Source organism: Rhincodon typus, chromosome 40, assembly GCF_021869965.1.
Source record: "Rhincodon typus isolate 14 chromosome 40, sRhiTyp1.1, whole genome shotgun sequence".
NCBI classification, from domain to species: Eukaryota; Metazoa; Chordata; class Chondrichthyes; order Orectolobiformes; family Rhincodontidae; genus Rhincodon; species Rhincodon typus.
Genome location: NC_063371.1, coordinates 14,711,120 through 14,737,195, shown reverse-complemented (window position 1 = coordinate 14,737,195; position 26,076 = coordinate 14,711,120). Strand labels below are relative to the sequence as shown.

At 43.1% G+C, this 26,076-nt stretch overlaps 1 protein-coding gene across 2 annotated transcripts in view; it reads right to left on the bottom strand.

Moving 5' to 3' along the window:
• Positions 1–26,076, bottom strand: part of xpo7 (exportin 7) — a 96,579-nt gene that overhangs the window by 44,841 nt on the left and 25,662 nt on the right. For both annotated transcript variants that reach the window (XM_048618567.1, XM_048618568.1), the window contains exons 3-7: positions 23,457–23,550; positions 22,002–22,168; positions 19,519–19,584; positions 18,039–18,143; positions 15,291–15,456 (exon numbers count right to left, since the gene is read on the bottom strand). In XM_048618567.1, the coding sequence (XP_048474524.1) occupies positions 15,291–15,456; positions 18,039–18,143; positions 19,519–19,584; positions 22,002–22,168; positions 23,457–23,550 (598 nt within the window). The remainder of the gene's footprint in view (positions 1–15,290; positions 15,457–18,038; positions 18,144–19,518; positions 19,585–22,001; positions 22,169–23,456; positions 23,551–26,076) is intronic.

Below are 26,076 nucleotides of genomic sequence, written 5' to 3'. Positions count from 1 at the left end.
TCCTCCGACACTTCCGCCATCTGCAATCCGACCCCACCACCATCGACATCTTTCCCTCCCCACCCTTATCTGCTTTCCGGAGGGACCACTCTCTCCGTGACTCCCTTGTCCGCTCCACACTCCCCTCCAGCCCCACCACACCCAGCACTTTTCCCTGCAACCGCAGGAAGTGCTACACCTGCCCCCATACCTCCTCCCTCACCCCCATCCCAGGCCCCAAGAAGACTTTCCACATCAAGCAGATGTTCACCTGCACATCTGCTAATGTGGTATACCGCATCCGTTGTACTCGTTGTGGCCTCCTCTACATTGGGGAAACCAAGCGGAGGCTCGGGGACCGCTTTGCAGAACACCTACGCTCGGTTCGCAATAAACAACTGCACCGCCCAGTCGCCAACCATTTCAACTCCCCCTCCCATTCTGCAGACGACATGTCCATCCTGGGCCTCCTGCAGTGCCACAACGATGCTACCCGAAGGTTGCAGGAACAGCAACTCATATTCCGCTTGGGAACCCTGCAGCCCAATGGTATCAATGTGGATTTCACAAGCTTCAAAATCTCCCCTCCCCCTACCGCATCCCAAAACCAGTTCAGCTCGTCCCCGCCTCCCTCACCTGTTCTTCCTCCCACCTCAAACCGCACCCCCATCTCCTACCTACTAACCTCATCCCGCCCCCTTGACCTGTCCGTCCTCCCTGGACTGACCTATCCCCTCCCTAACTCCCCACCTACACTCACCTTTACTGGCTCCATCCCCGCCTCTTTGACCTGTTTGTTTCCTCTCCACCTATCCTCTCCTCTATCCATCTTCTATCCGCCTCCCACTCTCTCCCTATTTATTTCAAAACCCCCTTCCCCTCCCCCTTTTCTGATGAAGGGTCTGGGCCCGAAATGTCAGCCTCTCTGCTCCTATGATGCTGCTTGGCCTGCTGTGTTCATCCAACTCTGCACCTTGCTGCCTCGGATTCTCCAGCATCTGCAGTTCCTACTACCTCATCTAGAAGCAACTGTAATTAATGTTGTAGACATGCCGGGTTTCGGTGTGATTATCAAACGCACAAAACCAGAAGAAACCCACCGATACAAAAACAACATCCTCATTGGGAATAAAATTCACAAAAGAAGAAGAGAACAACTGACAAGCCTTCCTGGAAATAATGGCAGAACTCAAAAACAACCGGGTACTCCAGACTGGCGTATATAAAAAGAACACACATACGGACCAGATAATCAATTACACTGGCAACTACCTCAACGCCCACAAACAGAGCTGCATCAAGACACTATTTAAACGAGCCACAACACATTGCAGCAACCCGGAACTACACGAAGCAGACAGAAGCACTTATATGGAGTCTTCAAAAGGAGTGGATACCCGAGAGGCACAATCCGCTGTTACCTCTGAGACAGACCACAACAGGACCAGACTCACTAATCACCCTACCGTACATCAAGGACATTTCAGAGATGACCTCAAGACGACTCAGACCCCTAGGTATCAGAGTAGCTCACAAACCAACAACCACCCTACGACAGCTACTGACAAATGTAAAGGATCCCATACCTATACCAATCAATAAAACTAAAATACTATGCAAGGACTATGAGAAACACTACATAGGCCAAACCAGAAGAAAACTGACAACATGGATACACAAACACCAACTAGCCACCAACACACACGACCAATTCTCACTTGTCTCACTACACATGGACAACAAGGGACACAAGTTTGACTGGGACAACACATCCATAATCACACAAGCCAAACAGAGACATGCCAGGAATTCCCAGAGGCCTGTATTCCAACTGGAACTCAATCAACAAACAGTGAATTAGACCCTGTGTAAAAACCACTGAGGAACAGAACTGGAAGTGGTAGGAAACACCCGGCAAACCGAGACATATAAATAAGAAGCGGGACAGGACAGCAACGCTTCACCAGAGGCTCAATGACGACGTTACCTAGCAGAGTGATGAAACCTTCACGACCAAGCCCACTGGCTCGGCGAGCAAGTCTGCAACCTCATCCACAACCAGAGCTACAAATCTTCTCAAAAACTTTAAACAACTGTAATTTACGCAAGAATTCTAAACTTCTAAAACTATTCGGATTTACAGATGTGAAGCAACCTCAATCCTGAAAAGGGATGTCTCGATCGCTTTTAAACTGTAATCCTAGAGTCCCTCCCCCAACCAACAAAAAAAGACAGAACACTCCCAAAGGCTTCAATAGAAGAATTTATAAAAGGCTCAAGTTCACTGTTCAACCACGAAAGCAAAGCACAACCAACAGTGTATAGACAACAGTCTGACCACTGGGAAAATCAGACTGAGAGAAGAAGAAAGAAGATTTTTCACATTTGAGTGCAGACTTTTCATCTTCAGAATTTTGTTAGTTTTACTGTCAATGAAGTAAACCTGGTGCGGCATGCTTTTGTCCTGGGTAGCAGCTTGTCAGGCACGGTGTGATTTTTGCACATGGACAGGTTTTATCATGATCTCTGGAGCAGTGAGGTACGGCTATTAGTGCACTGTGGTCAAGCTGTATGCCTGGAATAAAGGGAGTGAAATTATAGGATGGTGGATGGGTTTATTCAACAAGACCGCTTTGTCCTTGATGGTGTCAATCTTGTTGAGCAAGTGTTGTTGGATTTGCACTGCTTCAGGAAAACAGATGTTGTTCCATTTCATTCCGGATTTGTTCCTTGTAAACGATGGACAGGAAATGGAGAGTCAGTTGGACTCCCAGCCCAGGGTGTTGATGGTGAGCATTCTACACCATTCCATGTCAAGTGGTGGTGGTTGGACATTTTTTGTGAAACATGGCCAGTACCATGCAGTTCCGTCAGGCAAAGGTTATACAGTCATAGAGGTCTAAGCACTGAAAAAGGTCTTTCAGCCCATTGAGTTTACACAAGTAAACAATTGACCGGCCACTATTCTAATCCCCTTTTCTCGCACTTGGCCTACAGCCTTGTATGCCTTGCCATTGCAAGTGCACGCCTGAAGACTTGTTCAATGTTATGAGGATTCTGCCTCTACCATCCTTACAGGCAGCAAGTTCCAGATTCCCACCATCCTCTGGATAAAAACATTTTTGTTCACATCCCCTCTAAACCTCCTATCCCTCAGTTGTGGACCCACTGATCATTGATCTGTCCAGTTTGGGAAAGGTTTCTTCCCATCAACCCTGTCTATGCCCCTCAATTTTATACATCTCAATCTTGTCAATCTCCCCTGTTCCAAAGAAAACAATCCCAATCTGTCCAATCTCTCTTCCTAATTGAAACACTCCAATCCAGGCAACATCCTGGCAAATGTCTTCTGCACCCTCTTCACAAACACATGGCTCCTACAATGGGGATTTTAGAACTGCATACTTGAGCTGTGGCCCAGCTAAATTTTATACAGTCCCAGCACCCCCTCGCTGCTCTTAAACTCTATGCCTCAGATAGAAGGCATATGGGATATTTGCCTCTTCTAAGCACTTCAACAACTGCACGTCACTTATTAAGCCAAGTCTGAAAGATGTCCTGGTCCTCCCGCACGAGGACACAAACTATTTGACTCTGAGATGCTGCACACTGTGCAATCATCGGTGAAGTCCCTCTCTTCTGACTTCAGAAGGAGAAAGATCAGTCATAAGGCATCTGAAGATGAAGGGGCTGAGGAGACAAAGGCACTCCTGCAGTGATATCCTGTTTTGCCAGACTTTAATTCTCCATGAGGAGAAAGCGAAATCATATGTTTGCTACAAATGAAAGGTAAACAAACATTTCCTAAGACAGGCAAACATGATCATGAAGAAAAAAAAGCACATACTGTATTTGTTATCCAGACCTACTTGGTCTTGAACGCTCTCCTTTGCTTCCCATTATTGGGACGTACTGTTGACAGTGAAGAAGGTGATCAAAAATTTCAGGGGGATCTCCATCAAATGGGGAAGTGGGCTGAGGATTGGCAAATGCAATTCAGTACAGAGAAGTGCGAGATGTTGCACTTTGGAAAGTCCAGTGAAGGTAGGGCTACAACAGTAAATGGTAAGGTCCTGAGGAGTGTTGTGGAACAGACGGACTGAGAAGTACAAGTACACAGTTTGGAAAAAGTGGCTTCACAGGTGGACAAGGTGGTGAAGGCAGCATTTGGCATGCTGGTCTTCATTGGTTGAGGCATTGAGTATAAGAGTTGGGACGTTATGTTACAGTTGTCCAAGTCGTTGGTGAGGCCACACTTGGAACATTTAGACAGTTTTGGTCACCGTGTGATAGGAAAGACATAGTTAAACTGGAAAATGTACAAAGAAGATTTATGAGAACATTGCCAGGTTAGTAGGCCTGAGTCATAGGGAGAAGTTGGCCAGGATAGGACTTGATTCCTTGGAACGTAGCAGAATGAGGGGTGACCTTATTGAGGAACATAAAATCATGAGGGGCAGAGACAGGATGAATGCATATAATTCTTTTCCCCAGGGATGGGGAATTGAAAACGAGAGGGCATAGGTTTAAGGTGAGAGGGAATACAGTTGAGGAGGACCTGAGGGGCAACTTCTTCACGCAGGGAGTGGTGCGGAAATGGAATAGGCTGCCAGAGAAAACGTTTGAGGCAGGTACAAAAGCAACATTTAAAACACATTCGGATAGGTCCATGGATGGGAAGGGTTTAGAAGGATATGGACCAAACGTAGGGAATTGGAACTAGCTGAGTGGACACATGGTCAGCATGGACCAGTTTGAGCCAAAGCCCTCTTTCCCTGCTATATTACTCTTTGACTCTCCTACCACATCCTCAGTTCTCAAGAACGCACAGTGTAAACATGAAGGCACCATTTTGTGTCATGGCTACTGTTGTGGAAGTCTTGCGCTTTCATACCTCCACTGAAAATAACACAAAATAAAGCTTTTAAAAGGCCAGTGTGATCATCCATAAGAAGATGCCTTCTGATTTTCATGTAAAGATATCACACTATTTCTTTCACTGCAGGGCTGAAACTCATTTCAATCCTGGCAATCTACCCTTGAACAAATGCTCATTTTGGCACTTCACTTGGCAGCTCAGTTCATCTGACACCCGCAAACAACACTGACAACTAATTACACTTCATTTCCAGCAGTCAATAAGCAAGACACTGAAGTATTTGCTCCACAAGTCTGACATAGATCAGTGCCCTGCAGTATGGATATTTGGACAAAAAAATCTTTTTGTTATAAGCTGAAAGAGTTACGGGTGTTTCTCCGGCAAAGGAAATCAAATCTCTGTAAAAATCGAGTACTTCTCAAATTGCACAATGTGAGGAAGAGCCATGCATGTGTCAAATGGAGCATTCCAACTAAGTGAAATTAAGAGATCAAAGAGCAGGACCGTAAGCCAAACAGCAGAATTAGGCTATTTGGCCCATGGTCTCTCCTCCACCGTTCAATCATGGCTTGTATGTTTCTCAACCCCATTCTCCTGCCCTCTTCCTGTAATGGTTTCGATCCCCTGACTAATGAATAACCTGTGTCTTAAACTCACTTGACAGCTTGGCCTCCACATTCCTCTGTGGCCCATCCTTAATCATAGACTCTAAAATCTTACCAAGGGGCGAGGTCAAGCTAACCGGCCTGTTGTTTCCTGTCTTCTGCCTCCCTCCCTGAAAAAAGAGTAATGTTATATTTGTCATTTTCCAGACCTCCGGGACCCTCCCTGACTCCAAGTCTTCCACTGCAAAAACTGATGCAGAGTACCTACTCAGTTCCTCTGCCAGTTCTTTCCATCCCATCAGTAATTCTCCAGCATCATTTACCAATGGTCCAATGCCCATTCTTGCCTCTTACATTTTGGATAACCAAACAAACTTTTGCAATTTATTTTTAATATTTCTCGTTAGCTTTCTCATATTTCATCTTCTCCCCCTTTATTGCTATTCCAGTTATCCTTGGCTGGTTTTTCAAGGCTTCCCAATCCTCTGGCTTCCCCCTAATCTTCACCACATTGTATGATTGTGTTTTGCTTTTTTGCTGTCCCTGACTTTCCTTGTCCTTTCCTTGGTACAGTTCTTCTTCCTCGGGATCAAGGTCTGCTGTACCTCCTGAATTAACCCAAGAAACTCCTGCCACTGCTCCTACACCATCTTGCCTGATAGGCCCCCCACCCCTTTCCTATCACCTCTGGCCAGCTCCTCCCTAATTCTTTTTGAGCTTTACTCAAATGATTTGCCATAACATCTGAGTCCAGCCGCTCCCTCCCAAACTGCAGGGTGAATTCTATCATTTTATGGTCACTACCCCCTCGGGGTTCCTTCACCTTCAGCTCCCTAATCAAGTCCGCCTCAGTGCACATCGAAGAACAACCATCAGATAAATCACCAGGACTGGATGGACGACAACAAGCTCCTCAAAAAAAAACTCAGGCATTCCACAAATTTCTTTAAGATCCTGCTTTTCCCAGTCCACCTGCATATTGAAAACATGATCACTGTAATTTCTTATACGCCTTTACCATCTTCTGATTTATTTTCTTCCCCACATCCTGACTACTGCTGGGAAGCCTGTACTCAACTCCCATGAGCTTATTCTTTTCCTTCGTGTTTCCTCAACTCTATCCACGCAAATTCTACATCTTCCAACTCTAGATCAGTTCTTGTTAATGCTTTAATTTCATTTTTTTTTTATTAACAGGGTAACACTAGCCCCCCCCCCGCCCAACTGCCTGTCCTTTGGAGAGGATGTGTATCCGTGGATATTTAGTTCCCAGCCCTGATCCCCTTGCAGCCACATCTCTGTAATACCCACAACATTACACCTCCCAATTTCAATCTGTGCAACAAGCTCACTTACCTTGGTTCATATACTGATGCATCTGAATACATATTAAATCCAAATTACAGTAATGGAAGCAGCAGCTGAATTCATGTTACCTTCACACTCATACAGCATCAAGTAAGTGGATTCACTTGTCACCTCTGAGATGAAAGTGCTGGCTGACCCTCGAGTTCACACACAACCTGACTTTGCAGTAAAATGGAATGAGACCACTAGTGGGCAGAGGGGTCTCAGTCTCCTTAAGTAGTAGTTTGAGCTTCAGCAATCAATTTACACGCCTCAAGATGTAAGCGGTGCAGAGCTGAAGCTAATTCTTCCTCATGCTGCACATGCAGCTATCTTGTTTTAAACTCTCAGCTAATGAGCAATCAATATCCTCACTGTGCGCTGTAATTTATGCAGCAATTATAAAGAAAAGCTAAGTCAATCCAATCCCCCAATATTTTATACAAAAAACATATTCCAACTGAGACGTTCAGTTCCAAGATGAAGAAACGCCAAAAACCACAATTCGGAGTTTGTTATTCGAAATCAGAGACAGACGTATAATTTTGCAATTGGAATGTGCAACACAGTTCACTGAATTCAATTAAACTGATCAACCTTCCTTCACTAATTAAGTTCTTTCTTTTATGTCCCAGACACAGCACTCCTTGATTACAATAGAGGTTTAAATGTCCCACAACATGTAAACTTTCTCTGAGCACAGCCAATCCAGTCAATGACACTGTTACTTTCTTTAACAGAACCAACAGCCTTCGTTACAGAATCTAATATTCAAATGATCATCAAATATCAGAACCTAAATCTAAGAATTAGAATGAGAATTCATTGCAGAATTACTTTTTAATTAACCACAAAACAGTAGCTCTATTGTTCTGTTAGGGACTAGACCAAACCCCATTCAAATCTATCAAGGAGATAGCCTAGGCCCTAACTGTTATCTTATGTAAAGGCAAGTGTAGGGTGCTGTGTTCCAGATGTAATTCAATGAGTTAAACGACTCAACTTTAAGCAAAGGACACTTTATTCTTACCCTCCAGTTAAAATACAAAACAAAAAAAAAATTGGTGCAACTAACTCTTTTGGAAAATTTAATGGAATAGTAGATTATTTAACTGCTAATTAACAACTGTTCCAATATAGTAACATCCCATAAACACACCCTTAGCAAAGGTAAATTCAGCAAAATAGACTGTTGCACATGTGGTGTTTCTCCAGTCCAAGAGAAAAGAACAAGAGAAAACTCTGGTCGGGTGGGGGGTATGGCAGCTACCACAAACAATTTCAAAACCACAAAAACAACTTAAAAATAAACTAAACCTACGGTTCTGCGGGAGCGTGACTCCACCCATTCATGCTGCTTTTACTGTTCCAACTTTTTTAAAAAACCCCAAGGCATATCAAGCAGTTTACTTTATTGACTTGGAAAAGACAGTTTGGCATCTCTGGCTCAAAACCTCTCATCGAACACAAAACCAAATCAGAAATCACGCAACACCAACTTATAGTCCAACAGGTTTATTTGGAATCACAAGCTTGCAAAGCGCTGCTCCTTGATCAGGGCTCATCTGATAAAGGGGCAGAGCCTCGAAAGCTTGTGATTTCAAATAAACCTGTTGAACTATAACCTGGAGTTGTGTGACTTTTGACTTGGTCCAATCAAATCTAACACTGGCATCTTCACAGAAAAAAATGGACAAAATATACCTTTTAAAGCCACGTTACATTATCATCACAGTATTCAACCATGGCCAAAATGCAACAGCCCTGCCACTGTAGATATCATTTACACTGAGTGACAATGACCTACGTTCCAGCACCACTCAAGACTTCAGTTCTTAGGTTGACACTTCAAGACAATATTGAACTGGGTGCTGCACTGTTTTTGAACAAGGTATGTGTGCAAACTAGCTGCTGCAGCTGCCCAAATGTGACAACACTTCAAAATTATGTAAATGGCTGCAAAGTTCTAAGACTCTTTCACTGGGAAAAGCTCTCATCTGAATGCAAGATTCTTCTTTAACATGCAACAAGCAAGCACAGAATCCTGTGACAACAAGAGAAACTGCTTGAGAAATTTCATAGGTCTGGCAGTATCTAAGCGAAGAGAGCAGAGTTAACGTTTCGAGTCCGGTAGCTCTTCATTAGAGCGAACACTTGAAGTATTCCAACGAAATCTATTTCTAATGAACAGGAAGCAGAATTGAAACCTCAACTCTGCTCTCTTCCCAAAGATGTTGCCAGACCTGCGAGGTTTTGCCAGCAATTTCTGTTTTTGTTTCAGATCTCCAGCATCTGCAATTCTTGGTTTTATCATAGAATTCTGTGAGAACTTGGAGCATTCACAAGCAGAATGTTATGATTTACAGCAGGGTTCCCAGACAGCAAATGATATTTTAAAAATCAATGCAAGGAAGAGTATTTGCGAACAAAGCTCCAGAGGGATGCTTGAAAAGCCCTGTTGTTCTCTTAAGTACAGACTTGATTACGATGAGCTTCCACTCAGTGCCATTATCGACACAGGAACAGAGACAAAAGGTGGAAATATCCTCGGGATTATTATTTGAGGAACTGGTATACTTAGTAGCTGCTAATTGGTTTCACCAAATGCTGAATAGTGTGGTTGGTTGGCTCACCGAGTTGGTTCGTTTTTCCACAGACGTTTCATTTCCCTGCTGGGTAACATCATCAGTGCAGCCTCTGATGAAGCGCTGTGGTGTTTTCCCGCTTGTTATTTAAACTCTGGTGTACCTCACTTCCAGTTTTCCTTCGCAGTGGAGTGTATATACGGGGTCAAGCTCTATGGCATCAGAAGGCCATCAACAAACACAGAGTTTGACCCCGTGTATACACCCCACTGCGAAGGAAAACTGGAAGTGAGGTAATCCAGCTCAACGGACTCCAGAGTTCAAATAACAGGCGGGAAAACACAACAGCACTTCATCAGTGGCTGCACTGTTACCCATGATGTTACCCAGCAGGGTAATGAAACGTTTGCGGAAAAACAACAAACCAGCTCGGCGAGCCAACCAACCACAAAATCGACAACCCGAGCTACAGCATTTCCAAGGTTTTGGAGTAGATTTGAATATATTTGTGTGACAATTGAATGCACATTCCTCTAGTTCTCTGTAAATCCTTCCTCCCTTTCCAAACACTGCTCTGTCCCTGATAGAAGAAGCAAGGTTAACCGGTCACACAAAGATAAGGGGAGGAATGGGTAGTGTTGAGAAAGTGGGAAGGCTGCACATGGACCTGGGCAGATAAGAGACTGGGCCAAGATGCAGCACATGGAACACAATTGTGAGGTTGTGCACTTCGACTGGGGGAACAGAGGCGCAGACTATTCTTAAGATGTGGCAAGGCTTCAGAAATCTGAAGCACAAAGGGGCTTCAGAGTCCTAGCTCAGGATTCTCTTAAGATTAACACACGCTAGCTCAGTTGGTAGTGAGGAAAGAAATTGCAACATTTGTATTCATTTTTTAAAAATCATTTACAGGATAAGGCCTACACTGGATAGGCCAGAATTTATTGCTCATCCTTAACTGCCCAAAGGGCTGTTCAGAATCAACCACACGGCTGGGGCTCTGGTGCCACATGGAGGCCAGGCCAGATAAGGATGGCATTCCTTCCCAAAGACAGTAAGGACATTTCAAGAGCAGGGATATTCTGCTGAGGCTGTATAAGGCTCTAGTCAGATGGCATTTGTAATATTAAGGGCAGTTTTGGGCCCCGTATATAAGAAATGATGTGTGGGCTTTGGAGGGAGTCCATAAGAGGTTTACAAGAATGGTCCTGGGGATGAAGGGCTTGTCATACAAGGAGCAGTTGAGGACTCCAGGTCTGTACTCAATGGAGTTCAGAAGGATCGGGGAAGATTTGTTTGCAACTTAGGGGGGCACTGAGAGGCGTGTTGATAGAGAGGGCGTGGAGAAGATGCTTCCACTAGTAGGAGAGACAAGGACCCAAGGGAACAGCCTCAAAACAAAGGAACAACCCTTTAGAACTGAGATGAGGGAGAACTTCTTCAGCCAGAGAACGTGAATCTGTGGAAATCATTTGCCACAGAGGGCTGTGGAGACAAGTCATTAAGAGTATTTAAGGCAGAGATACAAAGGTTCTTGATTGGCAAGGGGAATCGAATGGGTTTCAGGCAGAAGGCAGGAGAATGGGATTGAGAAACATGTCAGCCATGATCGAATCGCGGGGCAGACTCGATGGACTGAATGGGCTAATTCTGCTCCTGTATCTACTAGTCCAATGGACTAGAACACATACAGCACTGAGGAGGCTACCTACCTTGTGGACAAGAACAGAGATATTTCAGTGATATGAATATTGACTGTTGAAATGTAAAGAATCTTCAGGGTGGCTCTTTGAAGATATATTGCGGATGAGGCTTATTTTAATTTATCCTTCTATAGTGTAAAGACCGTTTCTTTCGGTTTTTGTGTAGATTTGATTATGCTGAAATGGGTAATGGCCAAGTTTTGTTGAAGGATAACTGCACTTATTCCAAGTACCCCCGTGAGATGACACATTTAGTTACAATAATTAATAGCATGTGGACTTCACTTTTTAAGGCAAGTAAAGACATTAAGTTCAATTGCAGACATGAACTTGACTTGAGTCAACCAAGTTTGTTCCTGGAAAGTTAAGTCGAGTTTGGGTAGTACTGTTGTCTCTATGGAAACAGTACGTAGCACATTCACACACTACATGTCCAAGTCAATATAGGTCTTGAAGATCAACATAAACTACCTCCCAATCTATTTACTTGATCTCGACACAACATTTCCTCCTATTCTTTTCTCATGTACTAATCTAGATTCCCCTGAACATACCTCTTTGTTTCAACTACTCCAGATTTGGAGTAAAGCAGTTTCAGCTAAATTACTTGTTGCAGTTATTCCTGACTTGCTTAAATTTATGCTGTTTTGGATTACTCTATTTTCTCTATGTGCTAAGATCAGGTTTACATTCAGGTGGGTGAACCTTACCAGGCATGACTCAATACAACTAATGCACAAAAGGTGAGAAAGGCTAGTTTTCTGGAACCCTACAAACCCAGGCTTCAGTTTGACGTTATCTTCCATCATGATGACTCAGTTCCAACATACATACCCAGAAGCTAGTCCTCGACAGGAGGTACAGCTAACACTTCACTTTAATCAGATTAAAGAAACATATTTTGCAGAGCTGTGAGGCCAACCCAGTCATCTCTATTCAAGGAAAATGACCATGACTGCCAGTGTCTAAATTTGAACTATGATTGGCCATATAGCCACTTGTCAACCAATCATGAAACAGAGGAGGATGGCTAGCAATGAAGAAACATTTGCTTTCATGCCAGGTGAAAGATTTTGGTCTCAATGCTTCAGTCAGTCTTGAGTATGCCTGACCGTGGCTGGATTCAGGTGCAGCAAACTGTGAATGAAGGTGATTTACAGGATACAGCATGATGATATCATTGCAAGTAGGTGCTATAATGCCGGTCTCGCTGTCACTACACAATCCCATGAAATGACAGGAGACGATATGACACTTATGTGAACATATAGAGCTTGGGAGGAAGAGCTAACTTCATACCTATTATTGTCAAAGTTCTCCCCCAGTTCGGACAGGTTCCTTGCCTAAGATTTGGGTTTATTGGGCTAAAAATTAATGGCTGCAGTCAGGTAAAAATTCCATCATTATTGTGACATGCAATAAGCAGCAGGCTAGAAGATGAACATGGTGTTGGCTCTTATGGCATAATATTAGTGTTTCTACCTCTGGGTCAGAAGGCCCAGGTTCAAGATTCACATGCCCCAGGTAGTGAATACGATTAGTGAAAGCATTCGCTGTGGCCTCATTGATAAAGGGATCGACTTCAATCAGGATGGTGGTGCTCACAGAAGATTACAAGTTTGATCTACGATCATTTAAGGGGGCCTTGCGGCACGGCGATAGCGTCTTACCTCCGAGCCAAAATATTCTGGTTCAAGTCCCACTAGCCGCAGAGTGAACAGATTCATTCAAAATAATTCGAACATGAACTTGATGAACAGTAGTTGTGCTTCGACATGCAAATGCTGTGTTTTGGTACCTATAAATCACTGAAATAACTGCGCAGGAGTCAGTATCCCATCACCAAGTCACCCTTTATTTTGTGTGTAACAGACCGGCTGTGGCCAACCAGCTCAGAGTCAATCCCCTGAAACGAGGAGATTCTAATCTCCTGGTTATATCCATCAGACAGGGCTTCCCGAATGGCCCCGGTTAACAGCAGCAGCCAAGGATCTCACAGTCAACAAGATCCAGCAGCTTTCAATCACCACAATCGCCTCATTGTCAGGATTGAAAAGCAATGGCTTTAGTGTTGAAACAAGTGGGTCCAGCACTATACATTCTGGAATGCAGCAGCAACCTTAAGTAAACTCCAATGCACCTGAGTAATGCTGAAGAGGTAACGGCAAGCCTGGGTCATGGGGAATGAAATGATAAAGACACACGGTCTCTAACTCTAAATATTTCAAATACAACGTGATAACAGAATTTAACATGGGTCTTTTCCAAGAGAAATTGATGACAGAAAAATGCTCCAATTTATGGCTTCTGCAATCATGAATCTTGAGCGTGGGGAGAAAAATCAAATATAAACGTGTTTCAGAATCTCAAATTGTGCTCTCCACCTTCTCTCTCTCTCGAAAACTGTAATGTGAATTAAGAGAGTGTCTTCGCCATTCTATCGCCCAAGATGCTTCACAGGAGTGTAATACAGCAATATGACAAAATAAGTCATAATTACTCAAAGAAAGCCAGGCAATGTAGAGTCATTGATATGAAAGACCAAGGCTAAAATCTAAGCAGCAGTAAACTCAAATTACAGAATGCATCAAAAAAAGACAACCTCAGTTTTGTCTGCAAAATGTCAAAAAGTACTGTCAAACTTAAATGACTTGAGCTGAAATAATGAGAGACAGGGTAGTTTCAGTTAAGTTACTGAATAAATGATTCTGATCGTATCATGAAGGATCTAACATGAACAGCGTGGCACTGACAGTGAGCAAACAGCTTTGCCAAAAGTGAGCAAACAAATGTTGGGGGGAGAAAAAAGACAAGCCCAAATTCCACTATCCACATTTCCATACTGTGTCAAATCGTCCAAACGCCATCAGTTTCATCCACAAATTCTCTGAAACCCAGATCAACAGGGTTCAGACAGCCAATAGAAGGTCATTTATAGAGGGGTTTACAATTTAAATTACCATGAAACTAAGGATGCTACTCTGCTCTCACTGGGTCTGGCAAGGAAGATGGCAGGGGACAAACAGTTGGTCGGGATGGCCCTGGAGATAGATTTCCAACCACTTCTTGCCAACTCAATTGTGTGTTGGTCAAAAAGGCCCAACGGGGACCTTGGGCTGGCCACCAATTAAACATCGCAAGTGACCAAGTGATGGCACTTAATGGCCTCAACTCACTGACAGCCAAGAACTGGGAAACCAGATGACCTGCACAATGGGTTGGGGCTGTGGCCACTATGTCTCCCAGTCCAGCACCAGTGGGGAAGAGTATTGGGGGGTTAGAGAGAAATCAAACGAGTGGCCACTCAAGGCCATTCCCTTGATCCTGTCTCCGACCCACTGGAACCCCCAGCAGCTGTCACTCCAACCTCAGAAGGCCCCAAACGAAAAGCACTTGGCACCAGTTAGAACCGTGAGGCCTTGTGTGTCAGCAATGATCTTGAAGACCCAGAAGTTGCCGGTTGCTGAGCAATGCAGGACGTCAGCCGAGGGGCTTGCGGCTGGCTCAGAGGCTTGCTTGTCACCGTTAAGTGTATGAGTGGAGCTTGACCAGTCAGCACCACACCTTGAAGTGGCAGGGAGTGAGGAAATTCACCCAGCTGCACACGTGGTGCACACAGCACAACATGTTAGCCAAAATACTGAATCTCACAAACTACAGAGACTCCATATAGCCCAGATAAAACAGACAGGGAGACTGATAAGATGATGAATGGAAACAAGACGCATGACACAACATTAACAGTTGAGAAGAAAGAATTCAGGGGACAGACACGGAAAGAGAAGAGAAAAAAACAGATAATGAGAGATGAATGGACAGCAAGTGGGAGAGAGGAGAGATGTGTGGGAGAAAAGTGACACAGTGGGTAGGGAAGGGACATGGAGACACATGGTGAGCAAGGGGGCACAGAGGTATAGAAGGTGGAAATGGAAAGGAGAGCGGGGAGGAACAGACTGCAGTGAAGGAGGGACAGAAAGTACGGGTGAGCTGTGCGTGGGGAGTGGAAAGTGTGGGAAGACGAAGAATGGGTTTGAGTAAGCATTGTGTCTGGGGGGTAGGCAGTGTGCGCATGGGAGAGATTTGGGGACTGAGCAAGAATGAGCAAGGATGAACAGGACAACAGAGGTTTTCAACTGAAATACGAACAAAATGCTAACCAATCTCAAAGCAGAGCTGCTGAATATGACCATACCTGACCTCCAGCTGGTTGGAATCTGGACAGTACAGAGGTCATCTGAGGACTCATCCGTTGATGTGCCAATGAAGTCAAAGTTGAGGCAGTTGTGAGCCAGTTTGAGAAGCTGCATGAGAAGCCCATGCTGGCTTTCATCATTCAGATTGAAGCTTTTTCCAGATGCCTGCAACAACGTGCACACCATTAGTTACTGATCCAATCAACAGGCACTGTTCAAACTAAGTGTTCGGCTTTGACATTTTCACAGTCGCGTCAATGGCATTTCACCATATTTCAAGGCATCACATTTTCTGCTCAGCCTCCTGAACTGGGAGAAACTGTCATCTCGAACTACAAAGTTACACTGTCTTGTCCAGTCAGCTCATTAATCTAACACTTTCTGGTATCATACACCTATCCACAATAGATGTGTTTTATTTCTAAAGTAGTAATGGAGCAAAGAGTGCTTCAACTGTCAGCTTTTCCACGATGTTTGGGCAAATGTTACGAAATGACAGTGACACTCCATTTGGAGCCTACTATTTCTGGCTGACAGCACTCCTGACTTTAGGAAAAGGCCCAGGAGAGTGAGGTGGGCAAATGATACTAAGCACTGGGTGCATGCTCTTTGGCCAAATAACACAACACAAAATGCAAAGGGATAAAGAGTACATTTATCCAAAATGCCAAGAGAACTTTAATCAAAGGGTTGTTGAACGGGAAAACACTCATGCCCGAAAACAGAACTGTCAGAATCTCTGAGGGGAGGCTCCTCCTATCAGAGGATACTTCTATGCTGTGGCTGCTACTGACAAACTCACTCGCTAACCTACGAACAGAGTGGAGCAAGGCATGCACGTGGCAAGAGAAAAGGGAGACTGTAAAGGGAACAATAGTTTTAAATGGCAGGTGAAGGAATACTCAGCTGATGAGGGGTCAGGTAAACTTAGGCAATCAGTCCCTTGCAAATGAACATAGAATCTCTCGCTCAAAGTGACCAAAGTTCAGGAGTTATTATATGGAATGAAATACAGTGGACGAACTTGCATTAAACACTGCCAATTATTACTTTAAAGCAGAGGCTGAATCTGACATGAAAAGGGTATGTAGTGCTTAATTAAAAACTTGGAGCAAATGTATGCGCACAGATAACACACTGGTTTTCACCTCACCAATCTGAAATGTGTATTTAGGATGATGGTTTTGTGTACAATTTATATAGATGATTTGGAGTTGGGGACCACGTGTAGGGTGTCAAAGTTTGCAGATGACACTAAGATGAGTGGCAAAGCAAAGTGTGCAGAGGACTGTGAAACTTTGCAGAGGAACATAGATACATTGAGTGAGTGGGCAAAGGTCTGGCAGATGGAATACAATGTAAATAAATGTGAAGTCATACATTTTGGTAGGAGTAATAGTAAAAAGGATTATTACTTGAATGGTAAAAAGTTGCAGCATGCTGCTATGCAGAGGGACCTGGGTGTCCTTGTGCATGAATCACAGAAGGTCGGTTTGCAGGTACAACAAGTAATTAGGAAGGCAAATGGAATTTTGTCCTTCATTGCTAAAGGGATTGAGATTAAAAGCAGAGAGGTTATGTTGCAGCTGTACAAGGTGCTGGTGAGGCCATACCTGGACTACTGTGCGCAGTTTTGGTCTCCTTACTTGAGAAAGGATGTACTGGCACTGGAGGGGGTGCAAAGGAGGTTCACTAGGTTGATTCCGGAGTTGAGGGGGTTGGCTTATGAGGAGAGACTAAGTAGATTGGGATTATATTCATTGGAATTCAGAAGATTGAGGGGGTTCTTATAGAAACATATAAAATAATGAAGGGAATAGATGAGATAGAAGTAGAAAGGATGTTTCCACTGGCAGGTGAAGCTAGGACAAGAGGGCATAGCCTCAAGATTAGAGGGAGCAGATTTAGGACTGAACTGAGAAGGAATTTCTTCACCCAGAGGGTTGTTAATCTATGGAATTCCTTGCCCAGTGAAGTAGTTGACTCTACTTCAGTAAACGTTTTCAAAAAAAAAAAAAGATTTTTTTTGAACAATAAAGAAATTAAGGGATACGGTGAGAACGCGGGTAAGTGGATCCGAGTCCACGAAAGGATCAGCCAGGATCTTACTGAATGGCGGAGCAGGCTCAAAGGGCCAGTCGGCCTACTTCTGCTCCTAGTTCTTATGTACAAGGAAGTGTGTGACAGTTATTTTGAAGTAACTTCTATTGTTCACTTAAACCTCTGATTAAGGAGGATAATATTTGCTGTACTGTGGTTGCTGAGTTTAATGGAGGGTTAGTAATTATTTAGGACATTGAGTCCAACTCCCAGTTAATGAACACCATTAAACATGGTATTGTTACGACAAGAATCTATCACCCAATGGAGCAGTATGTGACAATGACGAGGTTGTTCCCTCAAAATGTAAAAGTACTGTCCAGAAAAATGAATTGTTCACAATTCAAAAGGATGTTGGGGGATGGGGTAAAAGCGAATAAAGACTGGTAGAAAAGAGATGCACCAAGCCCCATGGCACAGGAGAGATGAGCAAAGGGGAATAAAGGCAAGGGGCAGGATGGGAGTACAAAGAACTGTATTCCTTTGTTTTTGCTTCCGAGGTCATTTACGAATATCACCAAGTTGTCTTTGGACAGAAGACTACCTACATGCACAGCAGTGTCACCTACAGGGTCACTGGATCATTTCAAAATTTGGTTAACAATCCACAATGCAGCCTGATGGCCAGTAAAATGTAAAACATTTACCTGCTTTAGTAAATTGCACGAGAGTGTGAAGATATCAAATAGTGATGTGTCTCTAAATGACGATGCAATTTTCCTATGTTTTGTCAGCGGATGTGTAGTGTCAGCCTATCGAAAAAGATACAAAATCATTCACCATGTATCACCTACACTTCAAACAGCGAGATAATATAACGCTTGATGAATCATTAAAAGTAACAACGCATGTTAACAAGGCTTTGTTAAATGTGAACAAAGCATTGAGGTTCATTGATGGAACACAAGTAATATGCAGAAAGGTTATAAGCAACTTCTATGGAAATCTGGTTGCAGCACACTATACAAGTGCTTTCAATGCTTGTCTCCACGTTAGAAAGCAATACACAGAAGTATTGGAGAATTGCAAAACTTGAACAAGGATGTCATCACCACTGAGAGCTTATATCATGAAAAACAATAGCCTGGGCCCCTTTTCTTCAGAAAGCTGAGGGATGACTTCATGAAGGTGTCCGAAATTGTGAAGGGGCACAGGGAAGATGGATGATGCTGAAATCAGGGGTCATATTTCAATATCCCTAATGGTGGAGAATGCGTTTTATCAGCTTGTCCGAGGGACACCATCTTCTGTTTTGCTGATGCTCCAAATTCCATGATTGGCTGGACATGTGCACTGAGGAGCCAGCTAAAAATGGATACTGGACAGGCCAATCACTAGTCTTTAAATAATTCAGAACGTACACATTTTCATCTTTTTATCATTGTTTGAAGGGGGTGAGGATCTTTACGCCAAAAGGCTGAGACCTCATCAAGAGTTTGACAAGTGCAAAGGAATTTGATACAGTGAACAGTGGGAAGGGGCAATCAGCAGGAGGGAACGGGAAGGCGGTTGGAAACCTTGCATGGTGATAAGCACAGATGCACTTTTGAATGGGCAAAGAGCCTGTTTCTGTGCAGCAATGCTTTAGTATTAGTATTTAACAGCAAACTCAGACTCTTCAAGACAAACAAATCATTGCATTGTTAATTGACAAAGAATCCACCACAGATCTAGCGAAAAGACCGAGGGAAAAGTACAGATAAAGAAAGTTCTGGAAAGAAAGGATCAAATATTTCATTCCTAATGATAACAACAGAAATTTGGATCAACCAACAATGCCATTGTTCACACAATTCCCATACTTCCTTGACCATGATCAATGTATTCTTTGAGTAAACCTGTTTGGTTCAAATGTGAAAACAACCCATAACAGTATGCTCCTCGGCCCATTGTACAAGTGGTTGCATATGGTTATACAACAAACATCCATTCCACCAGACCTGGATCAAATGCTTCATCCCAACTCATCTTGTGACTTTTGAATCACTGGACAAGAACCATGATCGGCAAGGAAGGAAGAAAAATGCTGAGAGCAGAATATAATGGGCACTCAATACCAAACATTGCAAGTGATGAAGTAGAAATAAATGATAAAAATCAGACACTTACTTCTATGAATGAACTTACTTGGTTTATTTCATTGGTTAATTGAGAAAGAATCATTACTCCTATAATACAGTGCTCAACACTGTCCTGGGGAGAGAAAACACAGAAAATGTGCTCGTTTACTTCTTCTTCATATAATATTGCCAGATCACATGAACCGTAATTAACATCTGATTTGTTATCCTCCAGGATTCTCGGGCTCACATAAATGGCCATCTCTGCCTCGACCAGATGGAAGCTAGAATGAAGTGTTAATCAAGTTCATGTGGGAGGATGTGTGATAAAGATGTCAGGTCAACCCAGTATTCCAATGGGGTTCCTGACCATTAGGGATAGGAAACAGCCTCATGGTATTGCTACTGAATTGAGTAATCCTAAGACCCAGGTAATGTTCTGGGTCTCTGGGTTTGAATCCCACCACAACAGATTGAATTAGAATTCAACAGACAACATCTAGCCAAGTCTAATCATGACCAAGAAACGACTCATAAAAACCCACCAGATTCACTGATGCCCCTCGAGAAAGGGACTGCTGCCCTTACCTGTTCTGGCCTGCACATGACTCATGACCCACAGGGAAATGGTTGATGTTTAGCTGAGTGGAGAATCTAAGGACGCAATATTTAGTCGGCTGGATCAGCCACAATGCCCATGTCTCACGACAGAATGAGACAAAATAAAAGTTCTGTTCCACTTGTAAGCTTTGTTACAATGGTCAAGATAAACAGGTGAAGACTATCCAAGGCAGTGTCCCTACTTGACCATAACTTCACATAAACCCTGCCTCAGCCTAGCCCACATGCGCAGGCCTCACAGCAGAGCAAAAAGGGAGAAACTATTTCTGAGACAAGAACTGCCTTCACTAAAAAGAGAGTGTTGTGAATCTGCAAAATTCTCCATTCTCGAGGGCTGCAGATGCTCTCTTAAATGAACGTTTTAAAGGCTGGAAGAAACAAACTTTCAATCTCTCAAGGAATCAGGAATATTGAAAGTTCAACCAAAAGATGATCGAAGATCACAGTGAATGATGCAGCTGGATTCAGGGGCCGAAGAACTTCCTCCTGCTTCCATTTTTCCGTCTCCACTAGTAGGAGGGGGAGAGGTGACAGACTGACAACTGTGGACAAGAAAATCAGGGGCAGAAGCAAACATTTCGTCACAAAGGCAACTTCACCTGAAGAAACAGCGCTCCAAAAGCTTGTGATTCCAAATAAACCTGTTGGACTAGAGCCTGGTGTCGTGTGATTTCTGACCTTGTCCACCCCAGTCCAACACTGGCACCTCCACATCATTGGTCAGAAGTCACATTCTAACTCTAAAGCACTGAAGTTGCAACATACGAAGGAACTCAGCAGAGAAACAAACTAAGTTCATTCGATCTGGCGTCTGAATTAGACCATGATTAATCATTATCATTGACCATCGTTGGTTCCATATTTCTCATGATTAATCATGGCACAGCAATTAAACGTGGGACCCTTCAGATGACCATACAATGTATGAGTAGAAGTAGTCCAGCTGCTCCACCATTCAGTGGCTTGATAATCCTCAACTCCACTTTCCTGCCTTTTCTCCCATAATCCTGGGCTCCCTCACTGATGAAAAATGTCTCAACCTGAAATATGCTTGATAACCCAGCTCTGCTACAAAAATTCCAAAGACATGTGACCCTCAGAGAAGAAATTCCTCCTCATCTCTCGCTTAAATGTACTACTTTTAATTCTGGCATCATGCTCTCTGGTCCTAGACTTTCCCACAAAGGGAAACAATGGTTCTGCATCTACCCTGTGAAGTCGCCCAAGAATCTTTTATGTTTGAATGAGATCGCCTCTCATTTTCCTACATTCCAACAATTACAAGTCTGACCGACTTAAGCTCTCTTTATAAGACAGTGTCTCCATATCATGGATCAGCCGAGTGTACCTCCTCTGGACAGTCTCTACTGCCAACATATCTTTCCATAGCGAAGGGGCTCAAAACTGTCCTCAGTATTCTAGCTGTGGGCTGAAAAGTGTTTAGCTAAACTCTATTTCCTTTGAAATAAAGGCCAACATTCCTTTTGCCTTCCCCATTAGCTTGTGAACTGGGACACTAGCTTTTTGTGATTCATGGACAACGACTTGGAACTGCATCTGTGCTGTAGCTTTCCGCAGTCTTTCTCCACTTAAATAATATTCAGCTCCTCTACGCCTCACGCCAGTTTGTAACATCACACTTTACCACCTTATATTTTGTTTGTGAACTTACTGTCCACTCACTTAACCTGTCTGGATCCTTCTGCAGACTCTGTGTTGACAGAGCTCAGGAGACTGCCTTCACCTACTGAGCTGTGGAAGAGCATCAGATGAACATGAACTTTTTTCTGCAATGGTTGCTTCTGGAAAGAAATGCATGCATTCCAGATAATTAGCACAGAAAACGTCAAAACAAACTTCAAATGCAGCTTTGTGAATGAACGCTGACCCAAATAAAGCTCTGTTAGGAACAAGACGACATTTGCCTACCTGCAAGAATCGCGTGACATCTGCAATGACATTCCTGAACACGTACTCATCCTTCTGGCAGTCGAACCAGCCCAGTTTGGTGATTCTAGCAAACAGCTGGATGAGAGCCTGCGTTACAAAGTTTGCCAGCTTGGGCCTAGTTGCCAAGTAATTCAAGACATAGTTTCCTTTTACCAAGGGAAAAAGGGAAAGCAAATTAAATGGTGCAACATCCTTGAAAAGACACAGTGAATGCACCCAATTTTAAAAACAAATCTGTATCTGTAAATGTCCTTGGACAATTTGAAGCGATCTCCTGCTTGACAAACTTATGAACTACTTCAGTTTTTTTAAAAGCAGGAGGGTTCTTTCTTGTAGGAAACACAACAGCCAATTTGTACAATGCGAGTTCAAATCAACAGCAACAAATTCAACGATCAGATCATCTGCTGACCAACGTTGACTGAACGATAAATATTGGCCAGGCCACCACAAAGGATGCCCCACTCTTCTTTGAAATAGTGTCAAGGCATATTTAATATATCGCAGCCAAAAGGTAGCACCACCTACATTGCAGTACACCCCATTAGCACTTCACTGCAAAATTAGCTTAAATGTTTGGAGCTCGGGGGTCTGGAATGAAGAAGTGAAGGTGTCCAGTGCTCCAAAGCTAACTTTCGAAGTGAGGTCACTGGTACTTAGTCCACAAAAGTAATGTCAAAGTTCACAGCAAGGTACCACAAATAAATGATCAGCTAGTCTGCCATGTTTACCAAGTGAAGGCTAAATTCAAGTCAGGAATCTTAAACACTTTTTCTCTCGGAATCAAATTACATCACGAAACCTTGCAAATGGAGCCATTGATTAATATCATGTCTGAAAGGCACATATCAAAAAGCTCAGGATTTGGTTTCATATTTTAATGAAATACCAATACATTTGATGCTAAGTTAAATATCAGTACTCAGAGATCTAAATAGCGTGCTGGTATTTGCAAAGAGCTTTCACAAGCGTATCATTATTTATAAAGACTACGCAGGACTCTGTGTTTGCAAGCTCCCAGGATTGAGAGAGGAGCAGAGGGTACCCATAGGTACGTTGTATTTAAAGAGGGTCACCCCAAAAGCATCTCTGTATTTGTCAAATCTGCCTAATGCTTATCACCTGTGCAAAACTGTCTCAGTATGTGAATGAAGTCCCCAGAAGTTTGCAGAGTACCCAAGAGTATATCATTATTTATGCAAGAACCCAGAATATCAATGTTAGCAAGGAGACATGTTCAGGACATCAGCATGGGCAAGTTGCCTCAGAAGAGTATAATAATGATTCAGCCTTCAAACACATCAGATACATGAGTCACACATCATCGGTTCCCACACCATTCCAAGCAGAAAAGTCTGAAATTCGCAATAACATTAAGGGGCTCCTTTGCACCCCTTATCAAAGCTCAGCGGGAAAATAAAAAGTCATACTTACGTATGTCAGTGCGTTGTTCTAAAGGCAAGGGGTTATTCGTTCGTGACACAAGCTTTGTAAGACAGGTTGCCGCCAACAACTGTGAATATGACGACTGTGGAATAATAACAACATTAAGACCGCAGTTCTGGAGAAATTCACATCTGCAGCAAACAACAAATACTTTGTAGCCCATCGCTGACAAGTAGTGAGATTTGCTAGATCCAGGTTGTCACCGCATCCCACCCCCAAACCCCAGGAATTAAAAGATTTCTGCAATATTGACAGCTCAGAGCAGAAAAACTGATACGTACAACTTAAGATTTCATTTCATTTCACTAATCACATGACCTTCAAACCATGACACAAGTGTTTATTTGTGCCCACAGAAACATAAGCACAACATGCAAATGTGACTTTTAGTTTTATGCCTGATCCCAAGTTCCGTGACAGCCTGCAGCAGAAAATCTGATGACACTCTTGATTTAATTACTCACTACCACTGCTTATGCACTGGGATATATACTGCAGTGCAGCATGATATTGTGTTAACATCACTGAAACAGACTATTCATCCCATGATAGTCTTCATCTTTTCCAAGAGCTCCTCCAAATGTTCTTAATGTAAACTCACCGACAAGTTTTTCTTCGTCATTGAGTTAGATAGCTGCACCTTCAAGGTATATGCACAACTTGCCTCAACTTGGAGTAAAGGAGTTTCTCCTGCACACTCTATTGTATTTAGAGTGACAATCTTGACTTTTATAATCCTTTCCGTGTTTTTACTCTCACAGTGAAACATAGCCTATCCTATCTAAATCTTGGCAGGATTGCCTCAGGAGGAGAGGCTAAACCAAGTGGCCTGTATTCTTTAGAGTTTCAAAGAATGAGAGGTGGCCATAAGAGGTAAAAGTTCAAGTTGTCCATTCATTCTATCAGCTCTGCAGTGGAATGAGATCACAACTGATTTAATAACCCTCAGCTTGACTTTGCTGCTTTCTCGCCATTATCCTCGATTGCGTTACTGATTAAAAATCGGTCTACTTCAGCCTTGAAATACTGAATGAACCACCCTCAACAGTCCCCCATGGCATTTCACTGAAGCATTCCAAATTCGTGCAGATTGCAACAGGGTGGATGCAGTTAACACGTTTCTTTCCTGCAATGAGTTTAGAACCAAGGAGCGCAGACTCAGAATAACGGGCAAGCCATTTAACACTGAGATGACGAGGAATTTCTTCCTTCAAGGAGTGGTGGTTCTTGGATTGTCAACCCCAGAGAGCTGTGGAAGCTCAACCTCTGAAGACAATTGCTGAAATCAATTCATTTCTGAAGACTAGCAAGGTCAAGGAAGAAAGCCCAGTAACATGGCACTGACACAGATGATCAGCCAGGATCTAAATGAAGGGCAGAGTAAGCTCGGTGACCGAATGGCCTAATGCTGCTGCTAGTTGTTTTGCTTTTATACCCTTAAAGGCATACAGCAGATCACCTCCGTTTCTCCCTCAGTTCAAGGAGTCATCCCAGCCAGATGAATCTTCCTTGTTGGGCACAACATCTCAGGTATTATTTTCTCAATTGTTTTTATACCTCCTCTAGTCTCTATCTTTTTTATATAATTAAAACCAATCCAAGTGACTTGGATATGATGCTGCCACATAGCAAAATGAACAGTCTATCTCAGCTATTTGGCTCTATCCTTACCGCTCTGAAAACCAATGCATCTACAGGAAGGAGAGGTGATAAAACGAATCCACCTATCGCTCGGGAAGATGAAAAACTTGCAAGGTCACAGACGTTTCATATCAGACAAAGTGCATTTTCAGTTCAATACAACAAACCACAAACTCACTCAAGTACCAAATTCCAACACTGCAAATTACACTGGCCTTTTGAGTGCAAGTCAAAGAAATACGCATCACAGTCAAACAAACAACACTGTGAAATTACTGAAATCTGATTGAATCAGACCAGTAAGTATTCCAATCACCCTTCATCTATCAGATTGCACAATAAGTTTCAATGTTGAATGGACAGGAACTGCTAAATGACTGAGGTGCTAACATCCCACAACACTTTAAAATTTCAACCTGTACTCAGAATCCCTCAGGCCAGGATAACAAACTTTCAGAACCAAATATACAAGCCATCTTTGCAATGATTTTCCTGGTGGGTAGGAGTTCTTGTTCATCACTTAACTCGTTCAAAGTAAGTGGCTCAAGTGGAGCGGGGACGGCCAGTGGGCCCGCGCGCAGCAGGGGTCGGCCAATGTACCCACAACAGGGATGGTTGTTGGACTGGGGACTGGTACGGACAGTCAGCAGTTTACGAGCCCAGTCAGACCATGTATGGAAGGCCCCCATGTTAATCTACTGCAGGCCCCTCATAGAAAGGCTGTAATGTTTATTTTTTAAACTTTATTTCTTATTTTTCGATTGTGTCACATGAATAACTATAAGGTAATGTAACTTTTTTGCCTTATTTCTCGAATTTGTATCTAACATTTGTACCTAGGTACTCAGTACCTAAGCTGGCACTGTGCAGAGCAACATTGTAAACTTGCGTACAGGTGACAATAACACAAATTCTAATTGTAATAAAGTAAGGGCAACCTTCACAAAACCAAAAACCAAAATCCATT